The sequence below is a fragment of the Aedes aegypti genome, chromosome 1 (assembly GCF_002204515.2).
Source record: "Aedes aegypti strain LVP_AGWG chromosome 1, AaegL5.0 Primary Assembly, whole genome shotgun sequence".
Taxonomy (NCBI): domain Eukaryota; kingdom Metazoa; phylum Arthropoda; class Insecta; order Diptera; family Culicidae; genus Aedes; species Aedes aegypti.
Window position 1 is genome coordinate 173,701,035 of NC_035107.1, and position 25,277 is coordinate 173,726,311.

Here is a 25,277-nt window from a genome sequence, read left to right on the forward strand (position 1 = left end):
CCATCTGTTCCAGGAGGAAAAGCGCCGCCTAGAGGAGACGGAATGCGAAGAAATGGAGCTGTTGTACCGCATCCAAAAAACGCGAAAGTTCAATCAAAAATTCAACGCATCCCGCCGAGGCTTCGTGCCTCGAGCCGAAATGTGCAGGGATAAAGATGGGAACATTTTGACGGATGGACGCAAGGTGATCGAAAAGTGGAACCAGCACAACGACGAACACTTGAATGGCGCTGGGAGCACAGGCACGGAAGTTCAAGGCAGCGGAAGAAATGACTACGTCGGAATGTTGGACAATAGCAACCAATCAGATCCCACTTTGAGGGAAGTTAAGGATGCCGTTCGCCAGCTCAAGAATAACAAGGCAGCTGGGAAGGATGGTATCGGAGCGTAACTCATTAAGGTGGGCCCGGAGAAGTTGGTCGCTTGTCTGCATCGGCTGATAGTCCGAATTTGGGAGACAGAACAGCTACCGGAGGAGTGGAAACAAGGGATTATATGCCCTATCTACAAAAAGGGCACCAAGCTAGAATGTGAGAACTATCGAGCGATCACTATTCTAAATGCCGCCTACAAAATATTATCCCAGATCATCTCAGGGTGTCTACTCATTTACAGAACAGAAATTCCCTGAGATTTCCAGGTTTTTCCAGGTTTGAAAAAAAATAGTTCCAGATTCAGGAATTAATTTAGGAACAGATTAAAAAGGGATTCAGATTTTGTTGACATCAGCATCGCTCCCAGAAAATTTCTCTGGATACCGTTTTGTATTTTTGCATAGATGATGTCTTGGGGTAATTAGGGCTGGTAGTGACTGACCGTCTTGAAAAAAAAAACAACTTTAGAGATCTTTTAGATGAACATAATAAACAAACAAAAAAAAACATAACAGGAACCACGACATGAGAGTTTGATTCCTCATTTAAAGCAATTCTTTAAGAATATTTCTAAGACTTTTTTTAACATTCCTCGTGATAATACAATAATTATGACTGCTCGTTTTGCTGTAGATTTCTTTCACATATAACTCCAAAGATCTCTTCAGAAGTTTGATTGGTGTTATTCCACGAGTAATTCTTCCATGCTTTTCTCTTTAGATTCCTTCATGAATTCTGTCGTGTATGTGGGTGGTTTCCCGAATTAAAGGACTTAAGACGAAATGATTACCGCAAAATATAACTTTATTGTTTAACTAATTGATACAAAACGCGAATTTAATAGAGGATGGCTAGTTCGCGACGCGCGGTTTTATTCGTCTCATTTTTCAACTGAGTACAAGGTTCAAACAAGAAGTTGCATTATGCACTGGGAAAAATAAACATTTTAAATTCAAGAAAAACCAAGGTGCATACATAATATTTCCTCCCTCCTTTAAGAAAGAAACTATTATAACTACTATAATTATGGAGAGTATCGAAGAGGGGGGCGATGTGGTCTCACAGAACGACGCAACCCTGGTGGGGGAGCCGGTGGTGAACCTTCACTTGACCGGTCCGGGCTGCTACTCGGCGTTGATCGTCCATCTGGTGTCTCGAACCCTTCAGAAGACGATTCCGATGACGAAGTTGATTGTTGGTCGGATTGCGTATCTTGTGACGTCACGATGCCTCCATAAAAGTGCATACGATGAGGTGCCATACCTGATGTTTCATTCGACTTTGCTTCGCTTGACGGCTGGATGCACTTTTCGTTGCACTCGTTGTTGTGAAAACGTCGAATTTGGTCAACATGACGTTTCAAATGTTTTCCTTCGTAAACGATGTCGTAGTGCAAATCTCCGAAACAAGCAGCAACAACTCCTGGAATCCATTTGGGCATTCGCGGATTTCCTGACAGGCAGTAGACGTGTTGTCCCGGTGAGAAGGAGCGAAAGGACGAATCGAAGGTTATCCGTTGTTTCTCCGTTATCTTCGTGCGGGCATCTTGCGGTCTGACCAGATCGAGTCGAGTTCGGATGTTACGACCCAGGAACAACTTTGCTGGTGATTCTCCGGTTTCGGTATGGGGAGCTTTGCGGTACTGTTGAAGGAATTCATTTATGTTTGCTTGCAGATTGCTGGCCGTCGTTCCCATCGCCTTTAGTGCCTTTTTCACGGTCTGGACATAGCGTTCGGCCTGACCGTTCGTAGCCGGATGGTAGGGGGCGGAAAGTTTGTGGAATTTTACCCCGCTTTTCTGGAGAAACGACTTAAATTCACCAGCAGCAAACTGTGGACCGTTGCCCGACACAAGTGTTACTGGTGCTCCATAGGCAGCGAATAATCCGTCAAGCAGCTGGCAAGTGGTTGAGTGGGTGATTTTGACGTCGACCCACTTGCTGTATGCATCTACAAAATAGAGGTAATAAACTATAGAGGAAGAATGTCGCTGGCGTCGCTGCAGGAACATCTTTTGCTGGCGGAGATAGGCGGGGCTATAAATGTCAACGCGAAAAAGTATGCAGTTTGACACTTATGTACCCGACATGTTTCTGAGCGAGAACAAAGGGAACAGCAGCGACATTCGTCCTCTATAGTTTTCTATCTCTATTATCGACAATTATGAGCAGCATCGCACCTGCCACAGGGCCAGCGTAATCGACGTGAATACGCTCCCATGGACTGCTCGGGTACTCCCAGTGATGGCTGCTGAACTTCGGTGGTGCAGTTGCATGTCGTGCGCATTCCGTACAGGACCTCACTGCGGCTTCGATGTCTGCATCTATTCCAGGCCAGTACACAAAAGATCGTGCCAGCCCTTTCATCTTGACGACTCGGATGTGTCCTACATGAAGGTCGTTCAGGATCGCTTGCCGAAGAGTTGGTGGGATGACGACACGGTGCTCGAAGAGTAGGCAACTGGCAGCCAGAGTGTATTTTGCTTCCGGTGCCTTGTAGCCCGACTGCGGAAGGTTTCGTCCTAGCTCCAGATCTTGAACGATTTTCCCGAGGTGAGTGTCTTTCCGTGTCTCACGAGCAATTTGTTCAGCTCGCACCAGCAATTGTTGGATTTGGTGCAGAGTGAATAGTTCAAATTCGTCTTCGGTATTTCTTCCCTCGTGAAGAAACAGGCTGTTGACATCAGATTGTGTCGATCGACTTGGAATTCTCGAACAGTAGTCGGCATTCGTGTTCTGACTGGTTGGCTTGTAGACCACGTCGAAGTTGAAGTGGGCCAGGTAATCAGCGTAGTTTGCCATTCGACTAATGCAGAGCGTAGGGAGGGACTTCTCGGGATGCAGGATTTGCGTGAGCGGCTTGTGGTCCGTAACCAGCGTGAACTTGCGTGCGTACAGGTAGTGGAAGAACTTCTTCACTGCCCACACAATGGCGAGAGCCTCCTTGTCGATTTGCGGGTACCGTTGCTCGGTGGCGGACATGGTGCAGCTAGCGTAGGCTATCGGTCGCTCCGTTTTGTTGCTCAGACGGTGGGACAAAACAGCGCCGAGACCAGTTTTGCTTGCGTCCGTTGCCAGAATCAGTGGTAGTGTCGGGTCGTACTGGATTAGTACCTGCGGAGAGACCAGAACCTGTTTCAAGTCTCGGTAGGCTTCGTCGGCTTCGGGTGTCCATTCGAACGGGTCGGCAAGCAGCATGTCTCGCAAGCTTCTTGCCCTTGAAGACAGATTGGGAATGAACGCATTATAGTACGTTGCCTTACCTAGGAGCAGCTGCAATTCTTCCGGGGTAGTCGGACGTGGTGCGTCACGGATTGCTTCGACGTGCTTGTCCGACTTGTGTAGACCGTGACGATCGATCCGATGACCCAGGCATTCTAGTGATGGTGTAGCGAAGATGCATTTCGATCTGTTGAGCCGTAGACCGTTTTCCTTCATCCTGTCCATCCTTTGCGAAAACGATGACGTCGTCGTAGAAGCTGACAACGTGATCCAACCCTTAAAGAACGGATTCCATACGTCGCTGCCAAATAGCCGGGATGTTAGCAGCTCCATATACGGCTCTCGTAGGACGAATGAGTCCGTGTGTCGTGGTGTTCAGCGTGAGCACATGGCGGAATTCATCATCGATTGGGAGGTGCGTATAGGCATCGGTGACGTCTAGGTGACAAAACAAAGTTGCTCCTTTCATTTTGTTAAAGAGCGTTTCGATCTTCGGTATCGGATGCTCGTCAATGACCATTCTTGGGTTGACGGTGGGTTTATAGTTACCGGTGATCCGAATACCTCCATTGTTTTTTATCACGATGTGGGTTGGTGAAGCCCATTCAGAGAATTCCACTTTCTCGTAGAATCCTGAGGCCAGCTTCTTATCGATTTCGGCTGCATACCGGTCACGTAGAGCAAAAGGTACGTCACGCGCCTTCGCGAATACCGGTGATGCGCCGGGCTTGAGATGAACTTTCGCTGGTGTTCCTTTGAGTTTTCCTGAAACGTCGCTGAAGGTTCCTTCGAAGTTGTTCAGAAGTTTCGAGAGGTGTGCTTCTTGATCCTGAGTCAGCTCGGTGTTCGTTATCGAGTTGATGGGCGTGCCTTGCGAAAATATTTGGTTTAGGTTGATCTGGTCTGCAAAGTGAGCAATCTAATCGCGCCCGAAGAGAGAATCGGATTCTCCAGACACGACGTATAGGTTCAGTCTGCGCGTTGTAGATCCGAGAGATACATGCACAGTAGAGTGATGCAAATTTTGAAATGTTTGCTCCCCTATGTTTAAACGATTTTAATTATGGTAAATAGCATCTTCCCAAAGTTTGAAGTGATTCGGAAGAAATTTGACTGTGCACACGCCATTTGAAGTTTATATGGAGATTACTATGGAAATTGCCAATCTTTTGTGTTCAGCCCTCTATCTCTTCGTCATGATATTTTATGGAAAAGTGAACACAATCTTCTGATATGAAATCCTTTCAGCTACAACTTTGCCGAAGACCACTTTTTGATAGGACCTCAGGATAAATTGTTATTCATCATCATAAAGTTGGTTTGCATGTAGCATGCTTCACCAACTGTTCGGCAGGCAACAGTGGTGCTCCTGGCGGGTAGAATAGATCAAAGTAATCCAGGCTACTATGTTCTACAGCAAACAAGCAGTGTTGCTCTGAAAGTAATTGAATGATCATCTCAGCATGATTTAGACTTTGTTATCAATAATAACAAATTATCCTTAAGTCCCATCGAAATGTGGTCTTCGGCAAAGTTGTAGCAGGGAAGTTTTCACATAAGGTGAATGTGTTTACTTTTCCATATATTATTTTGACGAGCAGTTAGAGGAGTGAACACATAAATGTTGCCTTTTCCATAGTAATTTCCATATAAACTTCAAATAGCGTGTGCACAACCAAATTTCTTCCGAATCACTTCAAATTTTGGGAGAATCATTTTCATCATAATTGACATCGTTTAAGCATAGGGGAGCAAAAACTTCAAAATTTGCATCAGTCTAATGCACAGGGAGACGACCTAGGCAGTGGATGCGATGACCAGAGTAACTCGAGAATTGTATGTCCGTTGGCAGCAGTGAAAATTTCGGCTTGATCCGGCGTAGCTTCGACTCTCCAATGATTCCACACGGTGCTCCGGTGTCCAACTCCATCTGCAGGCGACGACCATCGATTTCCACGTCGATCATCTTCTTCTCAATGCACGGAACTGTGTGAACTTGGCTTAGGGACTGTACCAGATCGACCTCGGTTGCGGGCGTTTCTTGCGATTGCACCTGATCAGCGGAAGAGTGTTGCGACTTCCCCGATCGGCAAACTTTGGCTATGTGGCCCTTCTTGTCGCAGATGTTGCACCTGGCGTTACGGAACCGGCAATTACTTCGTAGATGCTGTTCGCCACAGCCGTTGCAGAAGCTCGATCCACCAGCACTGTTCGGGTGAGCTTCAATCGAAGAGCAAACTGAGCGACGGATTCGCCCTTTTGCTGTATGATTTGCCTGAACTTGACGCTCTCGACGAACTTATTCTTCTTGCAATCGAAGTGGTTCACCAGGGTTCCTCGAAAGCAATGTCGGCAGGATCCTGGGGGGCAACGAGGAACTTCAGGGCGTTATTCAGGTCTACTCCCATGTGGACGCGAGCATAGTTAGCGTACTGAGCTTCCGGGATGAGACTCAGCTGCAGGGCCCATTAGAATCGCTTGAAATAATCCTCGACGGACGTTCCCTCTGTGGAGCGGTACTCGGGCATCATGAACGGTGGTACCCAGTGTTGCCACAAGTACAGATTTATCTGGAAAGGTACAGATTTTTGAATAGTTTTTGGTACAGATTCTGTACGGTACAGATTACAGATTTTCACCGAAAAGTACAGAATGGTACAGATTTTTGGAATGGATCACCTGCTTTGCTCTTGTTTACAGTTGATCAGCAGAAGTTTTTTCGTTTCATTTTTTATGGAGAAAGGCTTTTAACTTCAAATTTATCGTAAATGAAAGCATTAATCAAAAAATATTTGGTAGGAGTGATAGTCATTATCGTCACGTACAGCCGTTACCAAATATTTTTTTGAAAATAATTCCTAATTTTGAGAAATAATGCGTTAGGTGCTTATTGTTATACAAATATTTTTCGCGTTACCTTTTAGCGATTTTTCGTGTATAGACAATAGCGCATGTGCGTTACAATGTAGGGAGTAGCGAATCAGGCCATGCATGTAATCCATTGACGATTTTTGTAACACAAAATCCAAAAGATGCTTGAAATTCGGAACCAATTTCCACGAAAATATTATCGACAGATACCTCTTCCACAGAAATTAATATTTTTTATTATTGATAAGTGAAATTATATAAAAAAACGTTGGTAAATTTCCAAATTATTTAGGATTACAGTTTCTTTCAACAATTAATGTTGTGCGTGGTACAGATTTTTGGTACAGATTTTCATAATCTGTGGTACAGATAATAAAGATTTTTGAGCCTACGGTACAGATATAAATGTGGCAACACTGTTCTTAGTTTAATGCTTCTACTGGTGTGCTGCTGTCGTCATGATGATGGTTGACGAGAGCAATGTCAAACTCATTCATGGTTTCAAAACATTCGGAACAAAATATTTATTTTCACTGTTTAAGTGAAATAAGTGAAATAGAATGAAATTCAATGGTAGAGAATTCATTTCTCTACCCAAAGGTAGTTTTAGAGGCAGCGGACAATGTTTCGAAACGTGTTTTATTCAAGTGCAAAAATCGCTCAGGCGAAAGTTCGAATGAAACTAACCTCACATATCCTGGTTTTCCAACCTCAAACTAGTGCTCCTACCAGCCGGATCTCATTTTTTATAAAAGTAGTGGAATAATATAAAAAACAAACGTATGTAGAACATAGAGAATGGATATTCCTATCTTTTCCGCCTAACTGTTTCACTGTGAACCGTCTTATATCAGGAAAATAAAACATTTTTCCACACAGCGGCATGTGATGGATGCGTGAAAAATCAAATCTCTCATCATCTGACTAGTTGCGCTGCTACCAAAGTATAGATGGCTAACAGTATGTTGCGTTTCGCGATTGGAGGCCTATGATATTTCAATAAAAAAAAAACGCTGGAGAAATGCCGATTTTTTAGCAATTCGTGAGAGTAATCGTAGATGATTTTTTTTTAAATAATCCTCATGAAAAAGCCTGGCATAAAAGAGAAAACCAACGTCGGAATTATTCTAACCTTTCTAGGAAAAATATCAAAACGATTTTTATTAAAAAAAAACTTTGGAATAAACCTTTGTGCAAGAACTCCTATACGCTTCCAATCGCAAAACGCAACATACTGTTAGCCATCTATACTTTGGTAGCGCAACTAGTCAGATGATGAGAGATTTGATTTTTCACGCATCCATCACGTGCCGCTGTGGGGAAAAATGTTTTATTTTCCTGATATAAGACGGTTCACAGTGAAACAGTTAGGCGGAAAAGGTAGGAATAACCATTCTCTATGTTCTACATACGTTTGTTTTTTGTATTATTGCACTACTTTCATAAAAATTGAGATCCGACTGGTAGGAGCACTAGTTTGAGGTTGGAAACCCAGCAAATGTGAGGTTAGTTTCATTGGAACTTTCGCCTGAGCGATTTTTGCGCTTGAATAAAACACGCTTCGGGACGTTCTCCGCTGCCCCTAAAAATACCATTGGGTAGATAAATAAATTCTCTACCATTGGATCTCATTCAATTTCATACATAAGTGAAGTAAGCGGTGAAAATAAATATTTTGTTCCGAATGTTTCGAAACCATGAATGAGTTTGACATTGCTCTCGTCAACCATCATCATGACGACAGCAGCACACCCCACCGGACGAATTGTCGTATTGGGAGCGAATAGGATCTGTGGGAAATCTCCTAGAAGTAACAACTGAAGAAATTGGTGAAAGAACCAGTGAAACAACATCTGCAGGAAATCGTGGAATAATACCTAGGATTTTTTCAGAGTAATCTCTCTAAAAAATATTAGAGGAGGTATCGTTGGAAGGATTTTCTGGACCAATTTTCAAAGAAATTTCTCTGAGCATCCCTCGAGTAATCGCTGGTAGCATTCATGGAGAAATTCCTGAAAGAACACTTCATAAGCATTCCTCGAGAACTGAGAAAAAATATAATTAAGAACTTTTGAAATAGTGGCTAATAGTCTCTGAAGCCTAAAGGTTCTAGAATTTTTCTCAAGAATTTCGCATCAGGATATGATTGATTGCAAGCAGATAAAGGCAAAAAAGTGACTTAAAAGAAAATTTTGTTTAAATTAGAGACTTTACATAAAATATAAAAACTTTTAAAAGACATGCATTAAAATAGTGACCAAGACTCTAAGAAGAGACCTACTTACCTAAGTAATGTACTGTATTTCGTAACTGTTGAAATTTTCGGCCTTTCTCTACCTTTGTAAAATAGACGAAAACATTTTTGTAAAAAATGGAATGTTCTCAACCATGTTTCAAAAGCGCATGAACTGTAACTAACTGGAACTGGGAACTATACTTGCATTTACCAACTTGGAACTCTTATGTTACTCTTCATTGTTTAAAAATGTTTTCTGTTGAATAAATAAAAATTGACTTCAAAATCAAAATACAGAACACCGTTTTAATAGCGGCGCAGCCGAAAAACTTGTGTGTCATAAAAAGGACATATTATAACACACACTCCGAAAAAATCATGTGATTTTACGTCTTTTGGATGCACATAAAAGAAGCGAGCCGAATGACGTGAATTTATATCACATTTTGAATACCATAGCGTCTGATTCGGGAAATGCCGATTATAGTGCCATCGTTTTCGTGTACATTAACGTGTAAAATTACATTTTTTGTTCAATACATCTTCAAGGACACATTTTTGTGTCGTTTCATCATTTACATCATGTGCAATTCAGTCATACTATGAAATACGTCCACAGTAATTTCCATTATTTTTAAGAGTGCATGTATTACGAAATTCCATGAGAATTCCAGTTTTTTTTCAGGTTGAATAACATTTCCTGTTAATTTTAGGTTTTCCAGGTTTTTCCAGGTAGTAGACACCCTGATCTTTCGTCGTCTATCACCAATAGCAAATGAGTTCGTGGAAAGTTATCTAGCCGGTTTCGTGAACGGCCGCTCGACGACGGACCAGATCTTTACAGTACGGGAAATTCTCCAAAAATACCGGGAATATCAGGTCCATTGTTCATTGATTTTAAAGCGGCATACGACAGTATCGACCGCATAGAGCTATGGAGAATCATAGACGAGAACAGTAGTGTGGGACAAAATTTAGATTCTCGCTCTAGTCTACTTTTTGGATTGCATTTAGGTCCCATAACAACTGTGCAAAATTTCAGCTCGATCAGTGAAACTATATTTACGCGCCAGCCGCTCAAAGTTTGTATGGGATTTACTATGGGAAAACATACTTTTGCAAAGAAATATCGCCAGAGGTCGCCCATTGACATCTATAAAAATGCTGAACACAAACTTCGATAGGTATTTCTACGATGAAGAATATTGCCGAAGACCGCGAAACAATCCGAAACATGTGAAGAAGGTTATTCAATGAGAACCTATTAGCAATGCGACGTTGATTAACACGTAAAGGAATAACAATAATAACAATATTGTTCAAAATTTCCGAATAGTATTTGTTTAATAACTTTTTTCACAACCCGCACATAACAATGTTATCAAATACCCTCCTAGCCAACGTATAAGAGATTCATATAACACTTGATAAATTGTGATACAACACATTTATAAAAATGTTGTTAAATATCTCAATTTCTCAACAATAAATTATATCAAGTTTATATAACTTTTCAGGTATGTTTGTTATGGTATTTTCAATCAAATGCATGTTTTTCATACAATTCAACAAATTGATTTTCATGTTCTGCATAGCTTTAGAATTATTTCAGAGTTTGAAATTTTGATGTCTTGGCGTAGATGTGCGTGGAATGTGTCCTGATGCTTTCCGAAAGCAGCGCTTTCTTTTTGCTACCCCGGTTAGTAGCGCCCGCTACTGTTCAGCGTAATGAAACTGCGCAATGTAATTTAGTTTAGTTGCGCACCGTTAAAGTTGCTGTAATGCACTAAGCATGCAGAATAGGACTTTCAATAATGATAAAGTTTGGTTTAATTGCACGATTAAGTTTTGATTAAATTTATCGTTTCTATACAAAGTTCCCAACTAACAATTAGTGCAGATGTAAACATTCTCGAAGCTATCTTTCTACAACTTTATTGTGAGTAAATGCGTTGTACAACTCTTCGTTTCTAGTGTATGACAAGATACAAAGGTTTTTTAAATCATCAACAATAACTTTTGGGCATCGAAGGTATTATGAAGTTTGCTGATATGTATTTTTCAACACATAAAGTTAAATTTTTATGGTAATTTTAGCAAACAATTCGCCATAAAAGCTGGTAAACTTACATGCAAGTATACTAGAATTGTTGAATAATACAACAAAAAAAAAATAATGCATTTTCAATAGCCAATTTCTCAAAAATTAGACATGCTGATTTTTTTTTGAAAACGGCAATGGATTCAGCAATCTCAAATTGATTCTTGAGACAAAAAATGATCCGTTTTGAATTCGCTTGCTCGCAGTAATGCTGGTAGGAACGAAAATTAATGAAAAAATAATACAGAAGTAGTAATTGGATGTGATACAAAATTTGAAAGGGTAGCTTTATTTTATTACCATTTTATTTTCAATAAAACCTACAAATCGTCTTCTGGGTTTTCAGTTTACTAATGAGGTAAGTTAATGATACTGATCTTGATGCCTCAACAAAGATTTCGTCCCTAAATCATTCCAGTGGATAGTTTTTCAATAAATAGATAAATAAATAGGAGTTTCCTGGTCTTAGCTAAATAATTACATACTAAGCCCCAATAAAGTATAAATTATGTTCTCACAATGATTCGTGTGTTTTCGATACCGACAATTGCAAACATCAATTTTCGCGATGGTGCTGGTCCTACAATTAAGCTCAAGAGCATCGAATGCCGTAGCGTGCGAGCACTAGAAAGAAGAGAGCGTGAAAGTTTTAACTTTTCTACAAATTTTTATTTTTATTTTACCTCATTACTCTCAAATTCTTTACTTATATTGATGCTTCAACGATATCTAGTTAAGAAGTGCGATGATCGCATGTTCACAAATCATGATTTGCCCATGCTGTGTTATTTGCGTCCATTATTCTTATTCCGTATCAAAAAACCCTAATAATTGCGCTGCTTATCGGTTTCATGCTTCTGGCAGTGTCTACCTAAAATCTATTATTTCGATAATTTTGCTTTCTCTCGTTCAGTGTTCTATACATCATTACCAGTCTAAAATTACGCGTAATTTAGAAAATAATAACAACTGTACAAGTGTATTGGAGAAGGGTGGTTCGGAATTGTTGATTCAGTTTATTAGTTAATTGGTTTATCAAGTATCTAATATTAAGTTTAGCTGACTAGCTTCTTTTATGATTTTACGCACATACTTCTTTTCTTTGCATTCGAATAGATTTGTTGGTAAGAGACGTGTGGATTGGATGACAATTCAGAATATTATGAAGGGTACAGGAAGCTTAATCGCGCCCAAAGATTTGCACTTAACATTAGATACTCAAGATGTTGATTTTCTTTAGTAAAATCTAGCTTTACTATGTGAGATTTTTTTTATCACTGTAACCTCAAAATGCATTTTTTACCAAATCAGCAACTATTTGCATAGTCGCTTTTGTTTGGCAATTGTTTGTTTCGGTACAAACTTGTGCCAAAATACTTTCAGCCATCGAAAAATAATGTATTATACTCATTCCTTCACGCTCTTTTCTTTTTCTGCACTCTTATCACTAGACGGCTCTTCTGTGTTTTCTTCGTCTATTGTCATTTCAGTAATAGAATTATCACTACTTCTTCCCTCAAGTTCGTTGCTGATTTTGGCGGTACTATCATCCATGTCATCACCAAGTCCAGTCATCTCAGTATTGTCATCATAATCTTTAGTCAAGTTATCGAAAAATGCTTCCAAACTATCAAACAAAGGCTTCCTTTCGGGTTCCTGAACTTTCTCTTGTTCCTGTTTTTGTTCTTGTTTCATTGATATTTCGGGTTCACTTTCGCGCTCCATTAAGAATGCATTTCTTGATTGGGGGTCCGGATTCATCATTTCGCTTAGTTTAATATCTTCTGCGTAGATAGGTCGAAAACCTCCTTGTAATTCCGGTTGAAAACTTCCTTTTTCTGAAGGTTTCTTTGTAGACAAATCGGTTACTTCGAAATGATGATCATCTGACCGATCAATTTTGTTCTGTTCTTTGATAAGTGCCTGGGGCGAAGATGTCACAACCGCCCATCCTTCGTATGGGTTGGTAACTTTCACTGGATCCAAACTGATACTGGCTTGGAATGGAGCTTGGAAGTTTTGTTCGTACCGATGTGCTGGATTTCCGAATTCATCGAAATCATCCATCTTCAGATAGGACACTTCAGTTTGTGTTTCACCATACGGTGAATAATATGGAGAATTCGGATGTTTGTTGTAGTTGTACTTTTGTGTAGATTCTGTCGGTGTGTAGGCAATTGCAATCGGCGTGCTTTCGGTGACACGTTGCAATTTGCTGGATATAACGGAATCCTCTGGTTGCTCCTTACTGATTGGTTCCTCGCCGATGTTGTAAATGCTATCCTGTTTCTTTTCTATAATCTCCGGCAAGCGATATTTCGATTCGTTTTCCACCTCAATCAATGTGTGTGGATCCGGTTTTTCAATATTGTATGGGAAATGAACCTTTTGAAGTGCTTTCTTATCCTTAGCCATAAGAATTGGTTCCTGCTCGAAATGAGAAGCTATCGAAAATGGCGTATTTTGATATTCACTACCTGGACTAATTCTTGCGGGTGGTGGCGGAATAGGTGACTGTTCTCCATGTTGTCCTACCACAACGGGATCAATGTTACTTCCTGCATGAATGGAATCCAGATTCATAGGCGTACTCTTGACAGGGTAGACTACATAAACTGGTTGGGCTCCATCGGTGCTAACAGCCTGTACGGGAGAAGATGGAGGTTGGCCCTCAACAGCTAGGTCTAGCTTTTGACCCGATGGCAATTTATGTTTCGATTGTTCGGTTTGTTTTTTCGATTGAAGCATTTGTAAAGTTACCACGGGTTCTAGTTTAGGACGCTGAGGTTTATCTTCTGTCATGGTGTTTTTCAGAATTGTTGGAGGATCACGTTGGAATTCATTATTTTCGGATTCTTCAGTTTTGCGGCTTGGTACAGTTTTTTCAGGTGTGGGAGGAGCATAGCTTTCAGCAAATCTAGAAGCTGGGGAAGAGCCAGGTGGTGGAGGTGGCTTTAGATTTGGGGGAGCGATGTGAAATACGCGATCTTTTAGCATTGGAGGAGGCAAACGATAGTAACGGCGGTTTTCATTGGGCCCTTCCATTTGTTGAGGTGGACGCATGGTATTGATGCGATTCATGAATCTAGTTGGACCTGGTGCGCGACGAATAGCTAGAGTAGATGATTGAACATGTGTTGTTGAAGGATCAGCGAAAACTTTTCTTGGTGGTCCATTAGCGGGGAGACTTTTAGCTGGTGGCGGTGGAGGCACTCTGAAATTACCGGCTTCCTTATGGTAAGGGGAATGACCATGTGATATTTTAGCGTTCGGTCTGAATTGGGGTAAAATGTTAGGTAGCTGTAGAGGTGGTCGAATTCCTCCTGGATATGGCCTACGTTGGATTTCTTTGTAAATGAATGGTGGTCCTTGAGCAGGAATTGGGGGTCGGGGACGTTTTGAGAGATGGGAGTTGTCCGGATTTGAAGGAGGAGTTAGCTGTTCTGGTAGATCTGAGGGATAATTTGAAATTTCGTTCTTGTTCAAAGCTTCAGCATTTGGTGTATCGAAAACGATTCTGTTTGAAACTTCATGAAGAGTGCTTTCAATTTGATCGTTCTTGGGGAACACAACCATTGAGTTTGGACCAACACCAATAGGAGCAGAATGTCCATTGGGTGGCAAAACTTCACTCTTATGGGTTCCACTAATAATGGGTGCATTCTCATACTTGTCGTCGCTTTCACTGGGAAATCGCACGCTGGTGGTTTTGATTATATCTTGAGGCTTAACTTGAACGTTCACTGATGTGCCAACTTGCACATTGGAGCTTTCGTTTGGTTCGTCCAGCACCTGCCCCATTTGATAGCCAGTCGGATGGCCATTAAGAGCAGCAGAAGCAGGTTCCTGCGAGACTGAGCTCACAAAATGTCCATCACTTGAACTTCCTACCGATTGTTGAGATCCCAAGACGAATGTAGCCGAATGTTGATTGGGACTGATTACAACACTATTCATGCTTGGAACCGTACCGTATTTGACTATGTTAATTTGTGGTTGTTGTACCTCGTACTTGACATATTGATTTCCAAAGTTGGAATCTTTCGGAGGGTTTTGTGGACGGTGTCCGTTAGATTGATAAACTTCATAATGGTCGTATTGATCATTGGTCGGTTTTTGTGGTCGATGGCCATTCGATTGCTGGATATCGTACTTCACATATTGATCAGTAAGGTCAATGGACTGTTCAATTTTTGGACCTTCTTGAATTGATTCCTGCTTTTGTTGGTCCGAAATCAGCACAATTGCTGGTGGCGTTGTTTGATCGGTGGTTTGAGCAATAGTCGTTTCGAAGACGATATTATTTTCCTTCTCTTCAGCGGCAGCTTGTTTGTCATCCAAGCCGAGCGAGTTAAAGATATCAGAAAGGGACATTACAGCTGGATCATTTGGCAGATCTATCTTGTTGCTGGTTTCATTCTTACGGTTCAACATAATGTGACTTGGTGGCAGTGGTCGGAATGGTGCTGGACGGTTACCCTCGTATTTGAGTGCTGGTATGGTATATTTCATCCTGTGAGCTTCATCCTCTACCGGTGGTAAAGGTTGAGTTTCCTCAAAACGAATTGGGTTTGCAGGACGGGATACAGTGGTTGGCTCAGGAGTAGTGGTGACAGGTGGAGTTGCCGATGGACTGGACCACGGTCTAACAGAAGGCGAGTAGTAGGTTGAAGAACGGATAGGAGTCGTTTCTGGTTCGGTGGATTGAGGTCGTTGTGTAGTAGTCGTGGTCGGCATAGAAAGAGTCGAAGGCAAGAAGAACTTCTTACGTGTCTGTTCTGTCGTTTCCAAATATTTGTTCTTGATAGTACTCTTGTAAGGGTATCTAGTGAATAATTGTTTAGCTGGAATGGTTGTCATCGGTATTTCGGTGGTCGTGGTAGTAGTGGTGGTCGTTATCGGTCGTCCTGAAGTAGTTGGATAAGTATAACGAGAAGATGGTTGTGTCACTTGGGTGGTAGTAGGACTTGGTTGATTTCGTGTGGTGTTAAGCCTGGAAGTTGTGTACTGAGGACGCGTAAATTGGAATTTAGGTGCAGCTGTCGTCGTAGATGGAGTGGACGTTGCGTTCTTGTGATTCGACACTTTGTTGCTACCTTGATATTTTAAATTGGCATATGAACTTGAAATCAACGGATAAACGAAGTTTGAGGAAGAGTATTTCACCGGTAGATTTAGGAAATCGTGAAAGTTTGGTGAAGATTGGCTGACGATAACATCTTTTGTATCGCTGACGTGACTGTCCTTTGTATCGTAAGATCCTTTGTCATCTAGGTCAATTTGATTGACAGTTTTCTTATGGTTGAAATCAATTGCTCCCGTTGAAGGGTCACGCTCGACGTAAAATGGTTTTCCACCATTGAATACGTTCGACGGCAAAATAGGGCCTCCGTAGACTTCTTCATCCACGATTGATTCTTCTGCCATTAGGTCCTCTAAATCATCGTCGAAATTGAACGCCTTTACAGAGGATCCCGCGTAAAGGACCAAACAGATGACGATACCTATCGGCAGTAGCCGATTTCGTTTCCCCATTCTTAGATGTCGCAGGCCCTGAAAAGAAACAAGAAATATTACAATATTACTCAATGTTATAACATTACGCAAATGCTTTTAAAGATTGACGTGCTTTTTATGCACACAGCGTGCACCACAACGTTTTTTCATTTATGCCCGACCTTACTGTGCTGTGATGCTTGATGAACATTTTTCGCTTCTTATCTCATCCGGGTCAAGCGCATGGCTACACGTTTTGGTATCAAAAAGCTATCAACATTTTTTTTTTTCAAATTTATGCACACGTCATGAAATTTGTTTAAACTTTATTATTCGATATGATTGCTTCGCACTCACCACAGACGTGCAAATACAAGAGCTGACTTTTCATTGCGTCTTTACGTGCGTGGCCACGTGTTGGTTGATTCAAGTTTGTGTGAATTTCAACCGCGATTGCTAGCACCTGCTGATGACGATGTGAATCCGTGGACTAACGTTCAATTGTTTTCTCTTTTCGCCGGCTGGAGTGTGCGGTAACTGGTGGCGTAAAATTTAGGAAAAAGTTCATTGTGCATCGTGGCGCGGGAATGATGAGAATTGTCTTGTCGCAGCTATGACGAGAGCGAAAGTGAGAAAAAACAAAACAATTGCATGCACAATCGCTGTTGACGGCAAGCATGTCAAGATTATTTCAAACCGATTATTTCGCGGCGTCAAGTTCAATGTTTTGTCATTGCTTTCGTTGTCGAAGTTTTGGGTAGTGACCTCAAGAGTTTAGTAACGTTTTTACACATAAACGATTTTTGCATGATACTTACACACTCAATCTGTTCGGTAAAAATAACTGAGTTTTGGAACTACCGAAAAAAGTCAGTAAACTAAAAAAAATGTCAGAAATCGAAAAATAGAGATTTTTTACTGAAATTTTGCAGAGAGCTTTTTTTATATCATTTATCGGTAAAAATTAAAACATGTTGAAATTTGCTTTTCAATTACGCGTGGCGACAATTTTCATTTTACTGACTTTTTCGGTGGTTCTAAAACCCAGTAAAATTTTACCGACCCCAATAATTTAATCTAAGTGTGTAGCTTACACACTAAGCTCTTACGGCGAATTTCACCGTAATCTCAACAGCTGAACAGTTTGGTGAAATAAAACACCGTAACCTCGTCGGAATTTAACGGATTCCGGTGATTTTTTACCGAATACTGTAAAAATTTACCGTACTCCATTAATTCATTTTACCGAACCGTTCAGCTGTTGAGATTTCACATGAATCCGTAAAATAATTTAAGTGTGTAGTGTCCAAGAACTTTTAAAGTAATTCTTCATGTTCAATCTTAAGTACTCGTTCTTCAGATATTCTTAAAATGTTCTATCAAAAACATTGTTTTAAAATACACAAATTCCTTCAATAAGTTTAGCAAAATTTGTTTATATACTGCACCATAGATCTCTAAAGAAATTTGCCAAAGATGACAACATACATTCAACTAAGAATTTCAAAACCACTTTCTCAGAATACATTGTTCATGAAATTGCGTAGGGTACACCCAATTGAACACTTCAATTCATTCAGTTAGTCCACGAATCTTTCAAGAATCCCTCTAAGAACCTTTCCATGAAGTTTTTTTTCGCACAATTCTTCCTTAACATTCTATTATGTGTAAATACATACTAGAATAAATCCAACTAGATTAAGTTTTTATTTGGGGTCCCGAACAATTGTTGAAAAATTTGGGGGCAGTTTTCCCTATATAAGTGTCAACAAGTGATGCGCACATTACACTCTCACTATTTGGAGGTATTCATTAAATATATGAAAACCAATGGATTTTTTATACTTCACTTTGTAAAAATAAGAGGAAAATAGAAAATAAAAATGTGTTAAATCACTCAGCATGCAATTCTAAATATGCTCTGACGAACTTTTACGAAACGTACTCAATAAATTCATGTAATCGTTAAACATAAATAAACAGCAATTTACATCATACATCATGTATGCTTTTTACATGGACTTTTTAAGCTTTTCAACCTGACATCTCTCTAATTCAATATAGTTTTTTTAGGAAACAAGCTGTAATATGAAGAGTCGTACATTTATACAACGAGTCTTGCTCTATGAATCAATTGCTGTTCTACACGCAGCAACAAATACATCGTCCTCTTCTAATTTTGTGGCAACAATTTTGTCTCACAACAACAGTTTATCATAACAAGTCTTGAACAGAATATGACAATGATCGCTCACCGCGTGCGTACCGTGGTGAATCAAAATCCAGACGTCCCAATATCCGGACACTCTAATAGTATTTATCAAATAAGATATGAAATCAATAAATAAACAATAAACAATAAATGTAGACTTAAAAGTTATATTCATAGCTTTCCATATTGCTCTTCATTTTTAATTCATAGTTGCATCTAGTAATCCTTTCCAAAGAAATAAAAAAAATAAAAACAAATAGGTAGGGGAAGAGGTGGTAAAATGAACACCTTAAGGATATCATCCTGTTTCTGATAGATAAACGAGGAATTTGTATAGTTCTATCACACAACATCAAAAATAGGGATGCTATGTATAGCAACAACACAAATGCAGACCAAAATAGCTTAATTTTTACATATTTTTATCGCTAGCAAAAAACGATGTAAATGGTCATTTTACCTGCACTATGTGGGTGTTCGGGAATGAATCAAAACACCGATTCTATTAGCGTGATGCTTTAAGGCTAAGTAGCTGGTCATTCATTTTGGCAACAATGATGACTTTTCAGCATGCATTTCAAAGTGATAAAACTCAGTCTTGATAGTTTATATTGACTTGAAAAAGAATCACTGTACGCGCTAACATGCATAAAGTATGCTGATACTTTTTCAGCTATGTCAGTGCAAAACCAACTGATTTTCTTTGATTCGAAATCGTGAGATGAATTAGCAACAATCATTAACGACACGTACGAATTTCAATGACCGCCTACTTCGCCTTAAGCTAGAATATAGATTTATTTTAGAAAAGTTGAATGTACTAATCTAAACCAAACTTACAAATACGGTTTTATCATTAAAACTAACCATTCCTCGAACAAACGGTTTTTTGGTATATAGGAGATCTATAAGAAATTACATAGTGCAATTTGTCTTGAATTAATAGCATATAAGTAGCTGAAGGTCTTACTTATAAATTTACGCGATAAATTTATCAAGTTGGCACTTATTTAAGTTGTAGGTGACTTCTGGGATGTCTATGGAAACATAGTTTAATCTTTAGAAAATTCATTGTTTATCAACTTATTCACCATCTAACCTCAATTCAATTGTGGTAAATTCGTACATCTACATATCATCGCATCTCTCGAATTAATTCACTGTCACATCCAAACCCAGCAACTTACTAGCTAAACTTATTGTTCACCAATTATAAGTAAGTTTTTTTTATAGCAAGTGATAGTTATACTTAGAAAATATAATCAATTTATGATAAAGAATAAACTTCATGTCGTTCACTCCACGTTATTCATTTGTTCTTATTCGTTTGACAACCTTTCTTTTCCCTGACACTTCGTATCGTCGGTTGTAGACAACGGCTGCCGTTATTAGACAGCAAGGTTGCCAAATGAGGGGCGGCGTCGCCAACAGTGGGTAAAATGAACAGCTGTTGGTGGTAAAATGAACATCATGCAAAAATCGTGAGCAAAACAAATATTTTTTAAAATTTTCATTGCGTATCCGAAAATCTAAAAGCATTAAGGTATACGAAATCTAAAAGCATTAAGTTTGACGTCATATAATAACGATATTTACATCACTGAAAAACCTCAAGGCCTACAAGCTAAAAGTTACATCAGTTCTAATTTCCAAACGTTTAAAACCTCAGTTTTCTATGATATTTTTATTTCAATTGACCTCCGTATTGACCCGAACACTCAGATTTATGCTCTAGATCGTCCGTGAGTGATAGGAATTCATTTAAATTCGATTTTTCTTGGCTGAAGGCACGATGTTCATTTTACCACCTCTGTTCATTTTGCCATCACTTCCCCTAACACCAGTTCAACGTCGTTCCTCCAAAGCTTTAAATCCAATAGTGAAGTTTACAACAAGAACGTCAGCTTCTCCGACTTAAGATGAAGCTACTTAGTCATTTAATTTGGATATTGTACGTCTCTAAAAAGAGTGAAATGTAGTGCACGAAAGAGGGGGAAAACTTGTGAAAATAAGCATTTGTGGTGTGAAAATAAGCTGCCTCGAACGCTGTTCGGATTTATAGGCTAGTGATCACTAAACCGGACGTATTGTAAAATTGTAAAAACCTTATATTTATTGAGCTTTTGAAAAATATTTTAATCTGAATTGATTCGAAACCATATAATAACATAAAAAAAAGTGAAACTAGTTACCAGACAATGAATTTACCCAAGAAATTGAAGATCAATTCAGTGAAACTAAAATACAGGCTGTTGGCATGGGGTGTGGGTAAAACAATTGTAATTTTACTCAACTTGTTGGTCTTTCATATATTATATAGAAGATTTTAGGGTGAAGTTATGTGTCTTTTATTAGTTTTTCATATGTATTGTCTACCCAAACGCTTATGTCTGGATTTCGATTCAAAAAAGTCCGGCATTTTGGTGCATGTATCCGGATTTAAGAACACAACATGCTACAATACTTTAACGTTTTACATGTTATACTGGAATTTTTAAATATATTTTTGTTAATGATTCAAAGTTTAGACGTGTACGTATGTGAATAACAATAACATTTGTACTAGATGTGGCAGAAACATATTTAAAATAGCGTTTGAACTTACGGTGTTGCTTAAGTGTCCGGGTAATGATGCATCAAGGTACACTGAACGAAAGCTTCAAACTCATACTGAATGATTTGCAATTCACAAGGATGCAAATCATCATATTCCTTATTTTGAATGATAATGAAAGAGTATGATGCATACACCATCTATTGAACAAAAATCATCTAAGGGGTCATCCAACTTTTGGGTGGGGGTTTCTTTTTGTATATGAAAGTGTGACAGTACATATATTAGGTATTGGAAAAAGCGTGACAGAGGGGCGAGGGGAGGTCTAGAAATCCCGAAAAGTGATAGACATCATATTTGAATCTTCCCCAATTCTGATTTGCAGTATACATCTGTATGAAAATAAACAGATAGTTGAATCGTGACAACAAGCATGAATATCATGTCCCTAATGAATGGTTTTATTTACTTCCATGACCGAGACCTGAAATCATCCAATCGTTGTCTGAAATATTGCGCATTTCTTTCACCACTGGACTATCGCAGAAGTTTTTACAAGTGCGGAAACGCTAATAAAAGTGCGCAATTGCATCAAATCGGGTAGGTGTCTTCGGGGGACATATTCATTGTAAATCAAAGAATAAGTGCTGTGAAGACACCAACAGGATTGAATGCAATCCCGCACTTTTATTCACAATTTCGCACTTATGAGGCCGCACTTCGCAGTCCAGTAGTGAAAGAAATACACAATATCATACGACAACATTGTTCAACATTGCGCTAGAGGGTGTCATGCGAAGAGCCGGGTTTAACAGCCGAGGCACGATTTTCACAAGATCCAGTCAATTTGTTTGCATTGCTGATGACATAGACATATTGCAGGTTGCTTTGGAATATGGATTTTCAGTGCACTTCGTTGATCACACTTTTTTCTTGCTTGAGGGAGTTGCCAAAAATCATGTCGCAAATTCATTCAAAAACAAACTTTTTCAATGGAATAAACGAAAAAGATCGCATAACTGGCAACCTTGCTCGCCCTTCGGTGGTGGTGGAAGATCGGAAACCAAAACAAAACCGAGTAAAACAAAGGCAAATTTGGTAACACGTGGCTTTGCATGACATTTCTCTTTGTCAAAATGCTGTCAGATCGCGAGGTTGCACTTTGCCGTCACACTTATAAGTGTCACACTTCCAAAGTGTGCAGTTCGATTTGGTGGGAACAGCGCAATAATCGGAAGAACATTTGAAACGGTGGCAGAAATGTACACCCGCCTGAAACGCGAAGCAACAAGAGTCGGACTGGTGGTGAATGCGTCGAAAACAAAGTACATGCTGGTGGGAGGAACCGAACGTGACAGGGCTCGCCTAGGAACCAGCGTTACGATTGACGGGGATACCTTCGAGGTGGTAGATGAATTAATTTACCTCGGATCCTTGCTGACGGCGGACAACAATGTTAGCCGTGAAATACGGAGACGCATCATCTGTGGAAGTCGAGCCTACTATGGGCTCCAGAAGAACCTGCGGTCAAAAAAGATACGTCCTCGCACCGAATGTACCGTTTTGCTTCGAATTGCCGGACGCTTCGAAAGCCGGACACTATGACCAGAGTCTATATACAGAGAGTTGCGCGAAGAGACTTCTTTGAATGATTGTTCTTCTTTGTCTTCGAAAATAGCCCCTATCTGTTTTGCTGGTCTGCTCGATAGGTAGACAATTTGACAGTTCGATAGGTAGATTTGGTTTCACTCTTCGCGCAACTCTTCATTCATAGACTCTGACTATGACTATTTTTACACTTTTAATAATATAAATTTATTTTTTTCTATGTTACTTATGTACAAAACTCTTCTTCAACTTTAACTGTATGTTGTAGTTGCTAATATATCGCAGTAGGCTGCATAATATAAAAAATAAAAACAAAAACAAAATGCGTATCAAAACTCCACACATTCTAGTACTTGTTAAACTGTATTTTATAGTTGCCGCTGAAAAAAGATTCGATTTGAATTGAAATTAAAATAGTGTTATTGTACCAGTTTATGTTTTAAATGAAGAGCCAACTATTGTGTTCCTATTGATGTGAAGTTGACATAACCGAAAACACTCGAATTAATGTGATTAAATGTGATAAATACTCGGTGTCCGGATTAAGAAACAAATTATTTGACTGGTTTGAAAGCCGGACGCACATGAATATTAGAAGAAAACTAAGATTAATCCACATCATTGGGAGCTGTCGTGTTTAGTTAATCAACGAACAGTAAATTTTGAACATTATAAAGGAGAAATAGTGTCACATTCATTTACGGTGCATTAAATGAGGAGTATTACCAAAAATCAAACTTGCATTGCATTACGAATCCAGGCGCTAGCTTAAGGTGAATGAAACATTTTTGCCATAACTTTCTGTGCCTTTTTGGGAGCTTCAGCGTTTTTCCTGACTCGGGACTTTTGTGATTATATATAGTAAACTGCTTAAAATTATGAAATTTAGAGTTGGTGTATTGAATTATATACAAAATATGCGAATATTTCTTTAAAAAGAAGTGTTTAGAAATTGAAGCAAAAGTGTCAAGAATTCGAAGCTACCTATTAACAGTGTTCGGATTTCGAATCAAGACACATTTCATGTTTTTGCATATTTAAACATTTTTGCATAATAAATCGCTATTTTTACTACACCATGCCAAAAATCAAACATTTAACTTCATAATAAATCACAGAAACTCAAGGAAATAAATATCACGAATTTTAAAAATGGTGCTTAAGAGGAAAATAACCATCATCGTTTTAAAAACCAGTTTTTTTGCTCAAAATTCAAGCAATATTTATGAAAATCCATCATTACATTTCACAAAGATATCTTTAAATTTGAACGAAAAAACTTGTTTTTCATTTCTGATGATTGCTGATGATTGAATGATGGATTCTTGAGCCTTAAAGTTAACCCGGTGCTTAAGTGTCCGAATTTCGAGTCAAAACGGTACCATGTACAAAACGCTGATTAGACCGGTGGTCCGTTACGGGCATGAAACGTGGACGATGCTTGAGGAGGACCTGCAAGCACACGGAGTCTTCGAACGTCGGGTACTTAGGACTATCTTTGGCGGTGTGCAGGAAAACGTTGTGTGGCGGCGAAGGATGAACCACGAGCTCGCTGCACTCTACGGCGAACCTAGCATCCTGAAGGTAGCAAAAGCTGGAAGAATGCGTTGGGCGGGTCATGTTGTAAGAATGGCGGACAACAACCCTGCAAAAATTGTGTTCGCTTCGGATCCTGCAGGTACAAGAAGGCGAGGAGCGCAGCGGGCACGGTGGGCTGACCAGGTGCTGCAAGATCTGGCGAGTGTGGACCGCAGCCGAGGATGGAGGGAGGTACCTGCGAATCGAGTTGTTCAAAAATCATTCAATTTCAGGCGGGAGATTTTGTTCAGTGTAGCGATTGTCTAGGCTTTACATAGACCTTTTCACGGGATGGTTCAAATCAGCTGACTCGGAAGCTCTTTAGCAGTTCTTCTATGAAAATTAAAGGCCCGTGAACAATGGTCTTAATCGACAATTTTGCCGGAAAAAAGTGTTTTCTCTGTTCTCGTCGATTTTGGACGTTTGATGTCTTCAGGGGTCACCCATTAATTACGTAAGGATTTATGGGGGGGAGGAGGGTTTTGAGATTTCTTACGCGGCATACAAACTATTTTCAATTTTCATGCAAAAAAAAATCTTACTATGGGGGGAGGGAGGGGTCTTAAAACTGCCAAAATGGTCTTACGTAATTGATAGACCGCCCCTTCAGAGAAGTTATTCGTAATTGAATTTAGCATCTTCTAAGAAAAAAGTTGAATAGGGTGGCCCTTATTTAAGTTTAAATTGTGAACAAACTTTGTTGTTTGATGAAATTTGTGGCTGCACTAGAAAAAGTTATTTTGGACAACTTTGTCGAAGACACTTTTGATCTAACTCTTCATTTTAGCTAAGTTAAGTGATATTGAAAGTTTTAACTTAGGGTGGACCCGAAAAATCAGTTGTTTTGGTCTTACTTTTTTATTTTCAGATCTACGTGAATGTGGTTTCCATAAGAGTTGCAGATGAAGTAATGATACACATTTTTGCTGAACATCACAAGTTTGTAAATCTTGTAATTGCCCGTAACGCGGGTAGATCACCTTTTCGAGGTGCGTTACGGGGTAAGATCTACCATATTGTACTCTT

General features: G+C 39.6%; 1 protein-coding gene across 3 annotated transcripts in view; it reads right to left on the reverse strand.

Annotated features, from left to right (window-relative positions):
- Window positions 1-11,090: 11,090 nt before the first annotated feature.
- The window catches only part of LOC5570610 (proline-rich protein 36), a 190,538-nt gene continuing 176,351 nt past the window's right edge, over window positions 11,091-25,277 (reverse strand). For 2 of the 3 annotated variants that reach the window (XM_021853690.1, XM_021853685.1), the window contains one exon: window positions 11,091-16,356. In XM_021853690.1, coding sequence (XP_021709382.1) covers window positions 12,211-16,338 — 4,128 coding nt within the window. In that variant the 5' untranslated portion in view covers window positions 16,339-16,356 and the 3' untranslated portion in view covers window positions 11,091-12,210. Of the gene's footprint in view, window positions 16,357-16,481; window positions 16,600-25,277 lie in introns of those variants that run through there. The other variant, XM_001653224.2, reaches the window with a different exon arrangement.